This window comes from Pseudochaenichthys georgianus, chromosome 9 (assembly GCF_902827115.2).
Source record: "Pseudochaenichthys georgianus chromosome 9, fPseGeo1.2, whole genome shotgun sequence".
NCBI classification, from domain to species: Eukaryota; Metazoa; Chordata; class Actinopteri; order Perciformes; family Channichthyidae; genus Pseudochaenichthys; species Pseudochaenichthys georgianus.
Genome location: NC_047511.1, coordinates 39034558 through 39053508, shown reverse-complemented (window position 1 = coordinate 39053508; position 18951 = coordinate 39034558). Strand labels below are relative to the sequence as shown.

The 18951-nt window shown below is 39.8% G+C and overlaps 2 protein-coding genes across 3 annotated transcripts in view; one reads left to right on the top strand and one right to left on the bottom strand.

Annotated features, from left to right (window-relative positions):
- Window positions 1–67: 67 nt before the first annotated feature.
- On the bottom strand, window positions 68–7626 carry rsrc2 (arginine/serine-rich coiled-coil 2). Of its 2 annotated transcripts, none has more exons than XM_034090312.2 (10): window positions 7521–7626; window positions 5339–5477; window positions 4954–4994; window positions 3482–3648; window positions 3021–3155; window positions 2818–2934; window positions 1657–1733; window positions 1307–1572; window positions 1123–1212; window positions 68–785 (listed from the first exon to the last, which is right to left on the bottom strand). In XM_034090312.2, the coding sequence occupies exons 1-10, from the start codon at window positions 7524–7526 to the stop codon at window positions 594–596; spliced, it is 1230 nt and encodes a 409-aa protein (XP_033946203.1). In that variant the 5' UTR covers window positions 7527–7626; the 3' UTR covers window positions 68–593. The 2 variants fall into 2 exon arrangements, with proteins under 2 accessions (XP_033946203.1, XP_033946204.1); XM_034090313.2 differs by having other exon boundaries at window positions 2887–2934.
- Window positions 7627–8397: 771 nt separating this feature from the next.
- Window positions 8398–18951, top strand: part of kntc1 (kinetochore associated 1) — a 51519-nt gene continuing 40965 nt past the window's right edge. Inside the window, exons 1-23 of the mRNA XM_034092057.2 lie at window positions 8398–8488; window positions 8668–8814; window positions 9452–9572; window positions 10995–11110; window positions 11849–11927; window positions 12028–12105; window positions 12188–12222; window positions 12681–12791; window positions 13148–13241; window positions 13454–13506; window positions 13895–14007; window positions 14107–14161; window positions 14261–14359; window positions 14476–14519; window positions 14616–14678; window positions 14789–14864; window positions 15079–15204; window positions 15326–15492; window positions 15870–15981; window positions 16088–16231; window positions 16323–16379; window positions 16627–16692; window positions 17173–17292. Of these exons, the coding sequence (XP_033947948.1) occupies window positions 8686–8814; window positions 9452–9572; window positions 10995–11110; window positions 11849–11927; window positions 12028–12105; window positions 12188–12222; window positions 12681–12791; window positions 13148–13241; window positions 13454–13506; window positions 13895–14007; window positions 14107–14161; window positions 14261–14359; window positions 14476–14519; window positions 14616–14678; window positions 14789–14864; window positions 15079–15204; window positions 15326–15492; window positions 15870–15981; window positions 16088–16231; window positions 16323–16379; window positions 16627–16692; window positions 17173–17292 (2058 nt within the window). The 5' untranslated portion in view covers window positions 8398–8488; window positions 8668–8685. The remainder of the gene's footprint in view (window positions 8489–8667; window positions 8815–9451; window positions 9573–10994; window positions 11111–11848; window positions 11928–12027; window positions 12106–12187; window positions 12223–12680; window positions 12792–13147; window positions 13242–13453; window positions 13507–13894; window positions 14008–14106; window positions 14162–14260; window positions 14360–14475; window positions 14520–14615; window positions 14679–14788; window positions 14865–15078; window positions 15205–15325; window positions 15493–15869; window positions 15982–16087; window positions 16232–16322; window positions 16380–16626; window positions 16693–17172; window positions 17293–18951) is intronic.

The following is an 18951-nucleotide window of genomic DNA, read 5'->3' as shown; positions in this document are numbered from 1 at the left end:
CTTTTCATTGTTTACAAATTGGTTTGGAAAAATGTCATCAGTGTTGAAATGAATAAAAATAACCACATTCAACACAAAACTAATTTATTTCAGGAGCATATGAAATGTGATTTCTGCTGTCAAGCCCATCTTTACCCATGGCAATACCGAGTACAATATGTAATCAAATCCAATGCTGTGTTTTTCACTATCAGGAAAATTAAATCTGAGATTTTGATAATGCTGCACTGACTTCAGGCGCCTTTTTGCTAAATGGGGGTAAACTGTTAACTTGAGCCATATCATATTCTGTTTATGTTCAAACAATCACAAATATGAGTTAAAAAAAAACTACCACATTTTCAAACAAATAACATATCTAATCTTAACCAGTATCAACCAGTCAAGCTGATGCATCCTTTTGCAAAGATTACAATACAGATTAATACACAGTGAGACATACTCAGCATCTGCCTATTTACATTATAATGTTCCAATATGCGAGATGTTTGTCTATAAATAAATTACAGATTCATAGCGACATCCATGCAAGCTTGAGGGCTAGCGATGAATTGGTGGTCCTGTGTGATCAGATGCGGGGCAAATGTCTGGCACTAGATGGAGTCCATCCCACGGGAGAATGAGGAGCCGAAGCCGAGGCCCATCCCCCTCTGAGTGTGCGTCTGAGAGCGAGCCATCTCGTACTGAACGTCCAGGTTCCTGAACATCTCCTCCTGCTTCTGAAGAGTCTTCAAGCCTTCTTCGTTGAGCGGTTGGGCGACTTCGGGTTCCACTTCATCCTCTCCCTGTAAACACACCAAATGGATTTTAGCGTGAAAAGAAAACCATTCAGAAAGCATCAAGTGGCGTATTGAACATTTTACGGCAACTTTTTTATATTGCTGTGTTCATATGTCTTTTCTGAAATGTCAATCTCTATCAAATGTAGTGACCAGATATCTGATCTTAAGCATGCATCCATGAGTAAGCTACGAAAAGCATTCACAGGGCTGAAAAACGTATAAAATCCAGACGAAATGCAAGCAGGCAATCACTGTAACCCTCATTGAGCCGGAGAGGGGGGGCAACTTTGAATGCTGTTAACAACTTATTTTGTCTTCAAGTAAAATGACAATTACTTACTTTTATTCCCATTAGTTTGCGGAATTTAACGTTTTGGTTCTTGTTTCCAAAGTTGAGCTTTTCCCACAACTCCGCTGTCTGGGATTTGTCCTTAAAAGAAAACAGAAATGATAAGACTCATGTAATGTTATTCAAATATGGAATTGGTGGATAAATTAGAAGTAACAGCAAAATCTTATCTTACCCCCTCCTTCTTTCCCTGCCATAGCATCTTCCTCTTTTTCTCCTGCTCTGCAAACTTCATGGGGTTTACAGCGGATGGGTTATAGAAGCTGGGCACCGCGATGCCCGTCTCTGCCAGTGTTTTCGCTTGAAGGGCTGCCATCTGTGCCGCCATGGCTATCTGTGGCGTGACCTGGGTCCCAGAGGCTAGCAGGGCGGCCACATTGAGCGCAGGGTTCGATGTGACCACTGCAGCAGCAGCAGCCGTCGCCGCGATAGGGCCGGTCACTGGAAATAGAACAGACAGCATGAGTAAGTTACTGAATCTTGACTCAAAGGATTTGAAAACTTGGCACATTAAGCTCTTCTCACCTGCAGTTATCTCCTGCTGTTGCTGCTCCAGCATGTCCTTCTCCTTCTGCTCCTGCAGTTTCTTTGCTCTCTCCAGCCTGGAAGGAAAACAAGAGATCATCACGTTACTTTTTTCATCTAAAAGCCTATTCCGTCACCTTCTGTGTATCTAGAAGTGATCATAGATTTTGTACGCAAAAATAATCATTGCAACATGTTGGAGACATAAGCCACATTTTACACTTGCATTTTTGTAGCATTATTGCATTCATTAAAGGCAGGGTAGGTAAGAATGGAGAAACCAGCTCGAGTGCGCTAGAATTTGAAAGTGCACAACCGAAATAAATCTGCCTCTTCCTTCAGACTTCCTTCCAGAGCCCCTCCTCCAACACACAGGAACGCGCACATGACCAATGAGGGCACGAGATAAGTTTGTGCCCAGATGGAAGGCTGACAGGCAGGTAGGCCATCCAGTTACTTTAGCCGGGCCGGCTCAGATGATTGGTCGTGCTTTTTACAGCGCCACGGCTTCCACAGATGAATTTTTTTAATGTATTTATTGTCAAAGCATTTAATGTATTCATTGCTATCGGGATGTTGAGAGCATTCCATGGAATATAACAAAAAGTGTTTCTGAAGTGAATTACATACCCCACCTTTAAACAGGGGACAGTAGAGATTTGAAAGGAAGGCAGATAAAGAAGGTGCAACATGCAACAAAGGTCCCCGGCCAGACTAAATGTGGATATTTAAAATCACATGTTCACCAAGACAACCAGTGTACCCCATCTATCTGAATTCAATGTGTCCTTGATTTCTTACCAATATGCTCTCTGGCAAGTACAACACGGTGGAGAAGTCAGATTAAACTAAACCCAGTGATCAACAACTTTAAAATCTGAATAACTTCAGGAGTGAGCCAGGAGTGATGGAGGGGTTTAGATGTCTGTATGGTCTAAAGCTTCATACTCTGTCATTTCACTGCTACCCATTTCATCTTCATAACATGTCAGGCATTAGTAGAGCAGTAGAGGTTGACAAGGTTAGGGTAATAACTGAAAAAGAGCGCTTTGTAGCCGCTTTTACACAGATGCAGAAAGCACCCCTAGCATTGCTTGGATTTGGCGAGAACAGGACGCCCGACCATCTACATTGTAAAAGCCCTGGAAGCTGTTGTCTTGCCTTCTGGCCAGGGCCTCTTGTGCATCCATAGCTGGGTTTCGGCCCCGGAAGGCAGGTGGATTAACAGACCTGCTTCGACTCTTTCTTAGCACTTTCTCACTCCTTTTCTTTCGCTCCCTGGGGGAACAACAACAGAAAAAGAAACTTAGCAAGTAGAACAAAAGATCAAAAACACTTGATCTAAACAGTAGGACCACTCTCACCTGCTTTTACTGCGACTTTTGCTGTGATGGCGGTGTTTGGTCCTTGAACCCGAGCGAGACTTCGCCTTCTTCTTCTTCCTGTCGCGGCTACGTGATCGTGATCGCCGTTTGTCCTTACTTTTACTGTGAGGCCGCCTGAAAGTAACAAAATCCATCAACGTGAATCAAGGAAATGACTGTCGTGAAGCATCGGTTTACCATTGATCCTAGATTCCCTTTAAGGATATCCAATCTACTGGATATGGAAAAGTGCCACCTATTCATTAGGACCAGAGCTTCTACAATAAAAATGATCTGTTGCAGGGTATATGCAGGAATCCTGAAGTCAAATGTAATACCTTTTTAAGACCCTTTTCATACATTCAAGACCTCATCATTAATCCAGAAAACATACCAGACCCTAAATAACAATGAATGTAGGAAGACCAGCTGAACATATTGATTGTATTGATCAGACTCACCTCTCTCGTGAGTGTGACCTGGAGGCGCTGCTGCGGCCCTTGGAGGGTTTCCTGTCTTTGCGTCTGGATCGCTCGTCTCCATCCTCTGCTGAAAGCCTCTCTGCCTCTTGCTGCTCGTCTGTTTTTCTGTGCGATTTTGATGGTTTCTCCGAGTCCCTCTTTCGAGCCTGTTTTAAGAAGAAGTTGTCTCTTTCAGGAAAATAGTGCAACAAAAAGAGTTAGTACCATGGCTTAAGGCAGACGGTATGTAATCAATTTGGTTTGTAAAAACAAAAGTCCTTCTCATTTCAAATCTACTTTCGTAACATACACAGAATGTCATGTTGTGAACAGGATTGCAAGAATGGAATTTATTTCTAATATAGACTCATTTGACTACACTACATTCAGTGACTCGAAATACATCAGCGCTTATATACATGCCAAATTATTGCACTGTATACTTTCTGAATTAAAGTGTCAGCTAATTAAATGTAATAATGTACTGTAATCAATAAAAATAAAACACAGTTGGAAGCTCTCAGACGATGTCATCCATTGCATGCAAACACTAGGATCTAATTCTTATAAACATATATTTGAGTCGTCAGTTCTGCAAAAAACCCAATTCAATGTCTCCAGAATGCTTTGGCCTTGAAACCACTGAAAGGTGAAAGTAGGGATGGGCATCGACTTACTTCTTACAGCTTCTTTACTTACTCCATCCAAATCAAACAACACTGGTGGTATAATTAACATAAAAGCACAGATTACCCTTTTGAAATTAAACGAATGATGCATTTCTACACGATTTAATATCCTATGACCATCGTATGTGTGATTCTTATAACAACATATGTATGAGACGGTAACGCTGTTTGGAACGAGTCTTCATTAGTATGATGTGGCAAATCACTTAAGAGGGCTCAAACGTTTTTACTCTTTATACAAACAAATTAGTCGTACAATTCCAGATTTATTGAAAAGAGAACATTTGGATTAAATGAGATTAATTTAATGAATTATGCCCATCCCTAGCTGAAAAAGATTCTTCTTCTAATAGTGTGAGATAAGTAGGAGTTTGAATGGCAGATAGTTACCTGTCCCAGTAGTAGACATATTATTTTGCTATGTCAGCAGGGTCTTCTGTTCAGTCTCTTCGTGCATTAGCACGCTGAGTATGATTTGTTATAGAAATGTTATCATGTGATCTACACACAGGATTTAACAAAAAAAGCTACTCTTCACCTTTTATTATGGACACAAACAATGACAGATATCGAAGGATGAAAGCTTCCTTTGACACATGTCAACCATTCCACCAGCGAGCCCAATGTCATCTATTTCTTTTGTTCTTAACTTTAGGTATTGTAACAAATGTAACCTTATAAAAACATACTCACCTTTACCTAAAACTAACAAGAAAAACTACTTAAGGACTTCAAAATCACATCAAATGTGTTTTTAGTCATAGAAAGAAATTTATTAATCACCTCTTTACTCCTGGTACGACTCCGTTTGTTTTTTCTGTCTCCTGAAAATAGCAGAAAGCAAAGATATGACAACATTTATTTCTGATCGTTTCGATTTGATTTTAAAATCAAAACAAGGTTGAGTAGTTATATGTTATCATACAGGCACATGCTCATGTAACTACATCTTGGCAAATAGACCTCAGTCACCTCACAAATATATAACGATGAATTGATATATGTCGCTAAATGAGATGGTGGATTTTTTCTTTCCACAAACTGATGGAGTGTATCTGCTGAGAACAAAACTCATACCATGGCCATCATTTTTTCAGCTACTTCAGCAGTGGATTTGTATATTATATATATATATATATATATATATATATATATATTGAATACTCACGTTTTCGTTCCCTGGAGCGTGACCTTGAATGGTGATGCTTGGAGCTCCGGGGAGACCTGGATGACTCCATGTTGTGTTTTTTTCTGTGATGAACTGGGGAGCCTGGTCTGGTCATGTCAACCGAATCATTGTCACTTCCCTGGAAAATATGGATATGAGATCAAAACATGTCAGCAGCAAATCAGTGTGGTTCGATAAGCTAAAGCACTGATGTACTTTTCTATTACAATTATTTAGAGTGGCAGGGTATGAGACAGTTTTTAACATAACATATTGTGTTACATAAGGATATATAGGACATATGTTTTGATGACACAAAATTATTTACTTTAATACTACTATCCTTGTTTCACTTTGCTCAATCTTCACAACACACACACACAATCAAAAATATGCATATAAACATCAATCTCACTGTATCCTGAATGGATACATACAAATATAAATAATTACTAGTTCTGAAATAGCACTCCCGTAAAGTAAAAGACTAATTTATTATTGATAATACCATCTGTTTCCTAAATGGATTATGGTTACAGACAGGAAACGTATTCACAAGTCTCCTAATACGTGTGTAATACATTTTTTCCTTTCTTAAAGGTCCCATGTCATGGCCATTTCCACTGATCATAATTCCATTGTTGAGGTCTACTAGAATAGATTTATATTGTGCAATTTTCCAAACTCACATTGGTTTCTCAAACAGCATCTCTGTAAACTACGTGTATTCACTGAATTTCACTCTCTGCCTTTAACGGCTCGTTGTAGCTCCAATAGCTCCAGCCCCCACCCTCCCTGTGAGCACAGTGTGCTCTGATTGGTCGGGACGTTGTGAATCGTGCTAAGCTCCGTGGAGGTGTTGTTTCCTTGTTTAGCGATACACAGCCAAACTCATCCTGAGCACACACAAAGTCACAGCCGAAGTAAAAACAATAAGTGTGGCTTGATATTGAGTAAGAAAAAGGTTGATAAACGCTGTGAGAATGGGTCTGCAGAGAGAATTTCGCCGCGATCCCAACTGTCTGTTATCAGCCTGCAGCCAGGGAGGAGAGATCAGCAGAGCTGCCTGCACTGAGTGTGTGAGGAAGTCCGTGGATTGGTCAATTTGGACCAATCAGCGGGGGCTTAACGTAACGGCTCCGCAGACGTAACGTAACGGCTCCACAGATTGGTCCATTTCGTTCCGGACTACCCGGAAGAATCAAATGGACAATGACATATCTCCAACGAGGCGTTTTGGGGAGGTATTTTCTGTTTTAGAGTTTTACTCGCTACAGGGTGTACTTTGAGGGTTTTGACTCTGCACACCGTTTACATGCATACAAACCTTCATAACACACAAGGGGACGGGTACTAACCAGAAAAGCATGACATGGGACCTTTAACATCTCCTTTTGCACATAATTTAAGTCACATAGTCACCAGACAGGATTTAAATGAAAAATACTTTTAAATTAACAGTGTTATAGAAGATGGCCTGTAGCGCTATAAATAGGCTGTCTTCTTTAACGGTGTAAAGCCCTATTTCATGCATTTTCTCAGTTTGTACTGTGCATGAGATGTTTACTTGACTATGAACGATTCCACTCAGCCCTTTTTATGATTCACTGATCATCCAGCAGTTTAAATGTGATAGTACTTTATACTAGTTTAACTTAATTCAGTCAGATGGTAAGAAATCACTTTAAAAGTAACATTAATCTAGTATAGTTAAGTTAGTGGGCCTGTGGTTATCAGCCATACAGACCAAAACAGAACTTTATCATTAGCACTACCATAGTGCCCTAAATACAAATTCATCTCGCAAGTCTTCACACTTTTAAATAGCAGCTGCTGTTGTTAAATTCGGCAAATGTACGACGTCCGGTGGTTTTTATATGGTCATGACGATGATTATGTTTTAACCAAATGCATATCACGATTGTTACGGGGCATTACATCAAAAACAAACCAGTTAGCCAACATGCTATCTGAATAAGCTAAACTCTATTACGGTCGCCATTCATTCTTCCATTAGAAGGATTTTTTTTGTTACATTAGCTTGGTCGCTAAGCTAACAAACGGTAGCCGCCATCTTTACCAATAACATATTTGCTAAATAGAATCGTTAACCTACACTTACGTTATTTATATGTCCCTGCATCTATTTGTGTACTGATCATCGTTGTGTATTGGTACTTACCGACATATTCCAACAGCACAATGTTTATGTAACACGTCTGTTTTGTTGACTGCAAACACGGAGGACCTTAAACTGCTCCAGTCGAGCTAAGCTAATTTGATCTGGGTTGCCAGGTTTTACCTCTTGTATCCTTTGCATTCCTGCCAATGCAAACAGAGTTAACCAAGCGGACAAAACACAGGGATGGTTTTTCTATTTATGGAGACGTATAATGGAAAAAGGCCTTGATAATATGAGGCAAATATTGTAAATAATGACATGAAAGAGATTTAGTGTCAAATTTTACAAATAATATATAAAGTGAAGCAGGTTTAAACCGAACATGATTTGTGTTAGTACATTATGTGGTCAGGTCTGGTTCTTACAAAATGTTAAATACTTTATTGATAAGGTTAAAACAACTGAAGAAAATCTGATTTGTGAACACTAAAAACTGTGTTATTACTGGTAAAGGATTTCATCTTATAACGTATAAAGTAGCAGTAGAACCATCAGTAGAACATGAAATCAACGGAAACGTATCCAAACTGGCAACGCAACAAGGCTCTCCGGATGTTCCTCTATTGCCCCGCCCTCATGTGTGAGAGATCGTGGTCTGAACCCCCTGAATTCAGTCTGTCAGGCAGCACTCAATCTTAGACTGTGTGCAAACGAAATCATCTTTGTCTATTAAAACATTATATTTGGATTCACGGTTTATTTTATTAACATATTGGGTGTGGCTTTTGGTTTACCTATACCAATCATAAAAAATGTGGCATGCTGTATGCGTAGCCTGAATAAACTCAGATGGAATTAGTATCTGGTAGACAAAACCCAGGGAAAGTTACCCATGAAATACCGTCAGCAACCCGCCAATTTATAAAGTTACGGTGAAGTGATGTTATGGTTGCTGTCTGATTATTTTTCGTGAGTTGGTAATTAATTATCAACTGTATCAGCGGTGTCTGTAATCTACTAACTAATAGGTAACCTTACATGTTGTTTGTCTTGTATCTCTTGGCTGAATGAACAGCGTTATCATAACATTGCGGTGTAATGTGTTACAGAGTTGTCAGAAATTGCTAGCTAGCCTGGCTAAAATCAAGTTAACGTCTTATGTTGACTCATGTTGAGATGAAAATCATGTCATATCTTTCCCATGTAGTTAACTTAGCTGCATGACATGGCGATGTGGAGCGACGTTGAGCTTCTGACCAACGAGGACACAAACACGGTCCGCCTCGGCAGTGAGGAGAATGGTAGTGGCTTGTATCAGGTGGACACATTGGTCAAAATCTCCACTGCCAATGAGGTAATTAATATATTATAATGTTTCAATCTCGAATATGCTCTTGTACCCTTGCTACTCCAATTTGTAACGACACACACACACACACACACACACACACACACACACACACACACACACACACACACACACACACACACACACACACACACACACACACACACACACACACACACACACAGTGTAAATAAAAGTCCTGAATTCAAAATGTTACTCAAGTAAAATAATAAAGTATTCGCACAATATCCTCAAAGTACCAAAAGTACCACAAGTAAAAGTACTTTAGTACATTAGTTTCAAGGCTTTCATTGTCATGCGTTCATAGCTACAGTGTAGTTATGACAATGAACATCTTAGGTCACAGGCTCCTCCAACAGAGCAACACAATAAAACAGATAATAGTGCAATAAAATAGAATATAATTGAAACGGAATATGATAAAAAAAAACTGTGCAGAATAGTCTATATACTGTAATTGGAATATTGATATATGTGAGTTGCAAACAGATGAATGTTATGTATGTTCTTTCAAAAGTTCAGGTGTTAAACATTCTTATGGCCTGTGGGATGAAACTGTCTCTGAGTGGTGGTTTTTTCAGCAGACTTTAGAGTGATTTGATGGTAATGCTGGGTGTTGCAGGTGCAGAGAGATCCCCCTCTCTCCTCCTCCAGTGGGTCCAACTGGAGCATTGTTGTGGCGGACAAGACGGTTATCCTGTTTGACCAGAGCTATCAAACCATCCTGCTGCTTCTGCATTTTGGTATGTTTCTACCATCATCTTTATTCAAGTATTTAAATCGTATGAAATTGGGGGTGGTGGTGGCTCAGTGGTGTAGTGCGTTGATCAGGGGAGCACTCGTTTCATTCCAATCCAATCCACTTTATTTGTATAGCACATAATAAAAACAGAGGGTCTACCAAAGTGCTTCACACCAAACATAACATTATAATAAAATATAATAATACATTAATAGATAAAAGGCACACATACTAATTAATACATGGTACATAAAGGCTATGGACAGACAATAAAAGCATAAAAATCAATAAAACAGCTCAGACTGACTCGAAAGCGAGGGAAAAGAGGTGGGTCTTTAGGCGAGACTTAAAAGTTTGGAGGGTGGGTGACAATTTGACATGGGGGGGCAGGTCGTTCCAGAGCCTGGGGGCTACCGCTGAGAAGGCTCGATCTCCCCATGTCTTTTTCTTGGTTTTAGGGACTACCAGGTGCAGCTGATCAGCTGACCTCAAAGCCCTTGAGGGGGTGCACCTGTAGGAGGTCGGAGATGTACTGAGGGGCCAGCCCATTAAGCGATTTAAAAACAATAAAATCTTAAAATTAACTCTAAAATGGACAGGAAGCCAGTGGAGGGAAGCCAGAATTGGTGTAATATACTCATGCTTGCGTGTTCCTGTAAGCAGCCGAGCCGCAGCATTTTGTACCAGCTGCAGTCAGCATGTCGTTGTGTCCCTGAGTCCCTGAGACACTTCACCCCAGATTGCTCCTGTGGGGATTGCACACAGTATTGAGTATGTAAGTCGCTTTGGATAAAAGCGTCTAACAAGTGACATGTAATGTAATGTAATAAGTAGTTGTAGTCACTGTGACTTCACCCAATAGTTTTTGGACTATAAGTGAATATCTGATTTCTGTAAATGGGCAAGTCAAGAGTTAGATGTACATGTATACATTACATACACAAGTCTGGTATATTGCCACCTTAAACATTGATATAAGTTATATTTTCTGAAGAAGGATAGATTAGTTTTCTCAAAGCAAAGCCAGTCACTCATAAATGTCTTTTAGATTAGGACAATGTTTTTGAGATAAGTTAGACGTGCAGTATTACAACCCATGAAATAAGGTTAAATTCAGCAGAGCCATGATTTATCAATGAACACATTCTTCTCAAGATACCAATTGAGTTCTGTGTTTCCACTCTTTACTTCCTGTAATGTCCTTTGTAATCCTCTGAGATGGCCTGCATGGCTGCACCTAAATCAGAAGTGTCAATGTGTTAAGATGAGTGATGAGCTTTGCCTACATTATCATCCAAACTATCATTTAGAAAATACTGGAAAGGTTCAGTCACATGCCAGACTTCATCATGCCCTTTTGTACCAATGCAGTTTGACTTCCTGAGTAACAACTGTATGTTAATACTGCAACTTGTTTTTTCAGAAACTGGTGTGGATGCCACTGATGTCTGCCTGGAAGGACAGTTTTTGGTTGTCTGTGAAAGAAATGGAAACCTTCATTTGATCTATGTTCCACACAAGAGAATCCTTCTCACCCAGGTTTGTTCCTGCATGATTTCTATAGAGCCTACTAGTCTAGGATTTATGGAAGCATGATATAATTTGTTCTGCAGTGGATACTGAGTGAGAACCGTACATAACCTACTTCTCGTGGCAGATACCAATACTTTTTTGATTAGATTAGATTTATTTTGAATGTGTAAAACAATAATACAAAATGTTTACATGAGAATTATTATACAATACAAAATTAATCGGTGTCAAATTGATATACAAAAATATAACTGATTCTAAATTATATATAAACAAATAATCTACTTAATTACACATCCGAAAAGGGGTGGGAAGAAGAAGATAATCTAATTTCAATTTTGTAAAGATGATAACCTGTAGTTTATGCCCACCTGCAGGTAAGATTTGTTAGTAAATATTTATTTTTTATTCAACAACACTGACATAACATGATCTAACCTCGATTGTTTACTACAAAAACTACGAACAGTTTTGTTTATTCAAATTATCTTTTTCAAGTAGAGCACATAAAACAAAACTTAGTGCATAATGGTGCATCCCTAGTAGGATTACATGAGATATGATCCCTCTATGTCTAGCCTCAAACTGTCACCCGTCTGATTTCACCTACAGCAAAGAAAAGTACTCAACTATAGATGAAGGCCCCGCCAAAATAATCCACATACCTTTGTGTCTTTGTCTTAAATGAGCTGCTGCACAGTGTGTATTTCACTAATGTACATTAACATGTTGGGTATGTTGTAGGCGCTGGTAGAGAAACCATCCAGTGAAGATAAGAAAACGTTCCGCTATCTCACCATAGAGGAGGACAAAGCATCCTTGGGTACGTTTTCTATTTGAATATGATAAATGAGGGTTTGATATGCAATGGAAATCTGAAAGAATTCCTAACTTGATGTTTTGTATGTGTTTTGTCTTCACAGGGATATACCATGTGTTCCTCCTTATAGAGGATGGGTTCTTCCACATTTCAAACCTTGCATTGGCAAAGATCGAGACAGGTATCAAAACATCAAGTGCAGAAGGGTTACATTTATGATGGAGACGGATGTTAACTAAATTAAACTTCTTTTGTTTACACAGCTATTGAAAAAATGGATATGGGACCTTTGAAAGAGGTAATCAGAATACAGAGCTCAATGTTATGAAGAAGCAGAAAAAAGTATTAAAGTAAAAAAAAGTTATAATAGTGATAAATAGAATAAAATTAAAAGTTACACAATTTACAAAATATACATTGTGTGTGTGTGTGTGTGTGTGTGTGTGTGTGTGTGTGTGTGTGTGTGTGTGTGTGTGTGTGTGTGTGTGTGTGTGTGTGTGTGTGTGTGTGTGTGTGTGTGTGTGTGTGTGTGTGTGTGTGTGTGTGTGTGTGTGTGTGTGTGTGTGTGTGTGTGTGTGTGTGTGTGTGTGTGTGTGTGTGTGTGTGTGTGTGTGTGTGTGTGTGTGTGTGTGTGTGTGTGTGTGTGTGTGTGTGTGTGTGTGTGTGTGTGTGTGTGTGTGTGTGTGTGTGTGTGTGTGTGTGTGTGTGTGTGTGTGTTTTACAGCAGAACTTTAAATAATCTTGTGTTCCACTCAGCTCCAGTCGCTCATGAAGATAGACTTCTGCGCCACCAGCGAACACCACGAGGAGGGCTGCAGCACAGCAGTCGTGTTCAACCTGGGCCTCGAAATCCACTTAATGATCGGGGTCAGTGAGAAAAGAAGTGTATTTACCAAAGGCAGTTTTGATACATTGGTTGCGTGTGAATAAAAGCATATTATAGAACAACATCAAATACAATCTTTACTTTTGGACAATTTACTTAACTTTTAGTTCAATCCTTTTCATACTTTGCTGTTGCAGGTCTCCTTTCTCTGCAAATGAAATGTGTTTTCAAGATAACATTTAAACTAAGCTTTACCAGGATATTTACACAAACTCTAAATTAAGTTTTATGATATATACATAAAAGAACCTTACCAGAAATGATAGTTCTACCTTATATAAAGCAGTAAAACCACATGTTTTTCTCTATGTAAATTGTCACATTATTTCCCTAACAGGGGGATAACGAAAATGTTTTGACTCACTGGACGATGGACCCTCGTCAGGCCAAGATGTGTCTTACTCACTCTGTGGACAACAGCTTAATTCCAGGTAAGGTCTTTCTTTGTCAATGTGCCTTTTTTAAGACACTTAACATTTTAGTGATGAATCAAAAATGCAGGCTCTTGGACACATTGTATATGTATTATTATTATTATTATTATTATTATTATAAGTATTGGGTAAAAGAGAAAAGATACAAAGTAAAAACACAACATGGTGATGGTTTTATCACATTTGGTCTCCTCATGTTTACTCCAAAGGTGTGAGGAAGATGGTGGTGGCAGACAACCTCTTGTATGTTCTTGACACCGAGGTGAGTTTTGTTGGCATCACGTGTATCTATTGTGTATTCCATTGTATGAGTTTCCATTTGCACAGTGGCAAAGCCCCGGGGGTGGATGAGATCCGCCCAGAAATGCAGAAGGCTCTGGGTGTTGAGGGACTGTCATGGTTGACACGTCTCATCAACGTTGCGTGGAAGTCTGAAACAGTACCGAAGGAGTGGCAGACCGGGGTGGTGGTTCCCCTTTTTAAAAAGGGGGATCAGAGGGTGGTCGATGTCGCCAGGGAAAGGAAAGTTTGGGGCTCTCTGCTGGAACTGCTACCCCCGCGACCCGACCACAGATAAGCGGGAGAAGATGGATGGAGTTTCCATTAAAAGTGTGTGAATTTTACAAATAGATGACTTTGTGTTTTTGCAGGATTCCCTGAGTCTTTGGGACCTACACTTTCTGGTCATGGTTCACTGCTGGCAGGATCTTGCTATTCATGACTTTGAACTCACTACAGAATGCGGCTCTGCCTCCATGGTGGCGTGAGTATCAATGTTTCTTCACATACTGTAGCTATAGAATATACAAAGGAATTTGCCTTAATTCATCTATTTGTAATTAATTAAATATGTGTATTTCAGCCAAGACACGGGCAGCATGAAGATGATCACACTGACTAAGCAAGACAACAGTCAGGTAGCAGTACTACTCCTTTTGAAGACATTTCAATAGATGATTATTATTATTGTAAATCCCAGACTTCTGATCTTAATACACTGTTTTTTTGTTTTTCAGATCAACTCAATGCAAATAAGATGTCTGCCCTCCATGACGGTCTGCTACACTCTGGATGTCTCCTCAGTCTCTTGTCTTGTCCAGACAAAAATAAACATGGTAAACAATCAACACTTACTAAATAAAGTTGTATGTATGCATCTCTTGACATGTGCTCGTTCTAGATGGTAATATTCCTGCACATTTAAATGACCTGTGTTATCCTTTGATTTCAGGATACGATCTATTTAGCGGAGGGGATTTTTGAGGACCAAGAAAGGTGGGATATGTTCTTTAAGACGTTGAGACGGTACTTTAGAGATATGGTAAATGTTTTGAAATAATAAGTGGAGATTTTTTCTTGTTCCTTAAGTAGTCGTGGAGAGCCGATATCTTCTGTTGTTGTCAGATGCTTCACGGAGGCTTTGCCGGAGAACAGGTATTTCATTTTGATTATATGCTGTATGTTCTCTCTGATTATTGCAGATTATTCAGCCCTGGTCCACAGGATGTCAGTATAACTCTTATGATCACTCCTCTATTTTTCAGACTAAGCAGACTTCTTCACAAACACATGTTTGAGGACGCTGAAAAGTTTGCCATCACATTTGATCTAGATTTAGAGGTAAGTGTGGAGCAGAAAAGTAACATCTATTGGACTTTTGAGGGCTAGATATTTTTTATTTATGTAAATGTAGACAATTGAATTAAAGACAAGAGATTTGTGTTCTCAGAGTAGAAAACAACATTAGTTGTGTTACTATACTGATGGTGTAGCTGGTGTATTTTTACTACTAGTACCGGGGCGATTCACATTTATCCATCCTGTGTTTGTTCAGCTCGTGTACAAGGTGAAGCTGGACTTTGTGCTGGAGCAGCTGGCCTCGGCCTCTGTGGGCGGATATGGAGAGGGAGTGTGGTCTGAACTTGTGGAGGAGGCCAAGACCAACCTGATGAAGATCACAGTCAGTGTTTACGCCTCATCTCAATCTACAATCCTAAAAATGACGATAAATGATGGAGTTAGTCGTAGCATATTACACTTGTTATGAAGTATTAACTCCTCACGTTTGTTTTGTTGCCCAGGATGAGCAGTATGTGGTGGAGTACTGCCTGAAGGCTCCGTGGCCGACCTTTGAGACGGCAGAGAAGATGCTGAACCACGCGGCCACGCGATACTCCTCTCTACAGATCCAGGAGGCTCTGGCCAGGCTGGCTACGTTCTGCAGCCTGCACGGCCTGGACAACTTCAAGTAAATTCAAATTCTTGGTGGTCTCCTGTGTTCTACAGTACATTTAGCAATATATGGTCTGTTGTAGACCTCCAACTACTGCCAATTACTTAAACCAATATTTATTTCATTGATAAAATGTCAGAAAATAGTTAATGTGCATCCCAGATTCTCAAAGTCTGAGCTGATGTCCTTAAATGTCTTGTTTTATGAGTAAATATGATTTTAAAAAAGCAGCACAACTCTATATTTGAGAGGCTGAAATTGCCCGTTTTGCATAGTTTATTCATTTTGAACAATAATCGATTATTTTTGTATCTATTGTCTATGCGTTGCAGCTTGTTTTTGAATTACACATATGTACAATTTGTTCATTTATGTTATCCTGTCATCCATAGTGGCATCGCATGGATTGAGTTTCTGAACAGCATGGACAACTTGGGAGATATTCTCTCCCACCTGAGAGAGGGAGACTTGAAGGGTGCACAACTCATTTGGCTCAGATATGAGGTAAAGAACAGCTCTGTGCACTCCGTTGTTAAAACAAATCTGTAATAAATATCCCGGTGTTCCCCAGGTCTGTTGTGTATTGTGTTATTTCTGTGTTTTGTGACAGGGACACATTGCAGCGGAGTTCGATGAGAGGAATCTTAAAGCGGTGCTCGATGTTATCCCAGAGGACCTGCCATCCCAAGACCTCTGTCCTTGGTTCAGGACCGTTTTTGTACCTTTTGTGAGGAGAGTGCTTCCATCAGGACAGGTGGGATACCTTCTCTCAATGGTTAAGTACTCAATTTCCCCATATGGTGCTGTGTTTCAGTAGTAAAAGTTATTTCTTGATGTGTCCATAGAAAATCCTGGCGAGATGGCTGGAGCAGAGGGCAAGGAATCTGGAGTTGACAGAAAAGGTATAAACAAAAACTAATTTGAAGCTAAAAGTTTAGTAAAACTGGGCTTTATAATTATGCACCTTCGATGATCAATGATTTTAATGACTTAAGGAAAGTATTGCAAGCTGAAATGACATCAATGGATTGTCCATCACTTCCTCAGTACTTTTTATATACATCTTTTTTAATTGTTGTTTTTCAATTGGTTGTGTTAAAAACTAAAAGGATCACTCACAATGATTACAATTGAAATATGTTGTTCCAGGGTGCTTGGCCCCAGAACGGGTTGGACTTGGCCGTGCTTGGACTGCCTTCGCTACAGATGAAGTCTGTAAGTACAACAAAATGGTGCCTCCACAATTATGATCTATTTGTTCTTTTTAAATACTCTTTATTGAGTTTCACACATTTAACACAAAACAATGCACAACACCCCCCACAGACAGCCACACAGCACATCTACAATTTGACAACAATTGAATAATAATAATCCTCATTTACATAATCACAATAATATAGATAGACCACAAAGGATAAATAAAATATGTGTATACACATCATGCTGATATCAACCAAACATACAAAACTATGAGGAATATTATTTTCATTACGCAATATGTGAGTTCAGGGTAATCAGTCAGCAGAGCCTTGTCACCCATAGTTGATGCTACTTAGCTTTCCATTCAGAAAAACGCCCCCCCCCAAGAAGTAAGGCTTTCAGGTCAGTAGGCAAATAATCCAGAAAAAGTGATACGAGGACATTTTAACCTGTTGTTTAATTAATGATTTATTCCCATCCTTTCTTTCCCAGGATGATGATTGTGGTGCAGAAGAGGTGGAGAGCCTGAAGTCCCTGGTGTCGAACCTCCGGCAGCTCCTGGACCTCCACAGGAAATACAGCTGCAGACTTTCACTTTCAGTCTTTGAGAAGGTTTGTTTTCTTTTGTGACTGATTACATTTTAAAACAAGCTTCCGATATCCTACATGAAACAAATGTTTTATGTAAGGGATAATGTGCAGTGACGCTTCGCGTCGGGCTCCTGATCAGCCTGTCGGCGTTCTTTTCCCCATAATGACCAAGTCGCTGCACATTATCCCGCTTATTACATGGCCACATTCTCAACAAAGTAACGACATGACTCCTCATATTAATTGAAATGCTTTTATGGAATTAGAAAATGATTTTATTGATTTAAAAAATAGTTGTATTGATTTAAATTGACATGCATCCGCTAAGAAAAATAGTCCGTTGTTACCGTTTGAACTAACGTAGCAACGGCAGGAACTGCTTCGATAGCGTTTTTGAGGAGCTTTTTGAGTACAGATTTGAAAACATCGCTGCTTGCTTTAACAGTAGCACAATTCATGATGCCAAACCTTGGGAAGTATCTAGATATCCCTGCCCTAATGCCAAAGTAACTGGCAACTCAATATGTGTCGCCGTTTGATGTCTATGTCTGGACCGCTGCGTAAAAAGGAGGGTTTCTGCCCGTTACTTCTCCGCTGTTTTCTTGTCCCTCTTGTCTTTTTCTTTTCTTCACTGGGGACTCATCAGCCACTAACCATTCCTCCAAATTACTGTGCTCTCCAAATATATTAAAATGAATGTTAAAATCCTCCATGTTGCTATCACACGACAGCGGAAAACTAAAGACAATCAGACAGTTTGCTTGCTTTTCAAACTGTTACATTTGAAAAACAGTTGGAGTGTCTCTTGTCTTGTCAGTTTGAAAAGCCAACGGTAGGAACTGCTTGCGTTTTTGAGGCGCTTTTTGATTACAGATTTGAAAACATCGCTCCTTGCTTTAAAAGTAGCACAATTCATTATGCCAGACCTTGGAATGTATCTAGATATCCCTGCCCTAATGCCAAAGTAACTGCACACTGAATATGTGTCGCCGTTTGATGTAAAAAGGAGGGTTTCTGCCCCGTTACTTCTGCGCTGTTTTTCTTGTCCCAGTTGGAAAAGCAAACTGTATACGGTTTGCTTTTCGGCCCAACTGTATACAGTTAAATCGACCGGACTTCTTTCTGAAGATGTGAGCGTCCTTAACAACGGTCAATAAGTCCTTGACAGCGGTCTGTCTGTTCGGTATTAACAACGTGTCACGTGTTCTGAATTGACCAATCAGAATCGAGTATTCAACTAAGCCATGTAATAATATCTTATAAATACTGATAAAAGTTTGCTTTCACAATGCATAACGTACTTAACATATTCCATTTCCTAATTGTATATATTTAGATTTGAATCCAATACTGTCACTTGAAGTAAGTTTACTCTAAGGTACTCGAAAGGAGGGTCAGGCCGATTGTCGAACCTCAGATTGAGGAGTAACAATGCGGATTCCGTCCTGGTCGTGGAACGACGGATCAGCTTTTTACTCTCGCAAGGATCCTGGAGGGGGCTTGAGAGTACGCTTATCCGGTCTACATGTGTTTTGTAGACTTGGAGAAGGCGTATGACCGAGTTCCCAGGGAGTTACTGTGGGAGGTGCTGCGGGAGTATGGGGTGAGGGGGTCTCTACTCAGGGCCATCCAATCTCTGTACTCCCAAAGCGAGAGCTGTGTCCGGGTCCTCGGCAGTAA

Coding starts and splice junctions, on each gene's coding strand:
- rsrc2 (XM_034090312.2), bottom strand. Junction 1,573..1,656: donor ACAGCAGGAGATAACTGCAG/GTGAGAAGAGCT, acceptor TTCTATTTCCAG/TGACCGGCCCTATCGCGGCG. Junction 1,213..1,306: donor GGCAGGGAAAGAAGGAGGGG/GTAAGATAAGAT, acceptor TTTTCTTTTAAG/GACAAATCCCAGACAGCGGA.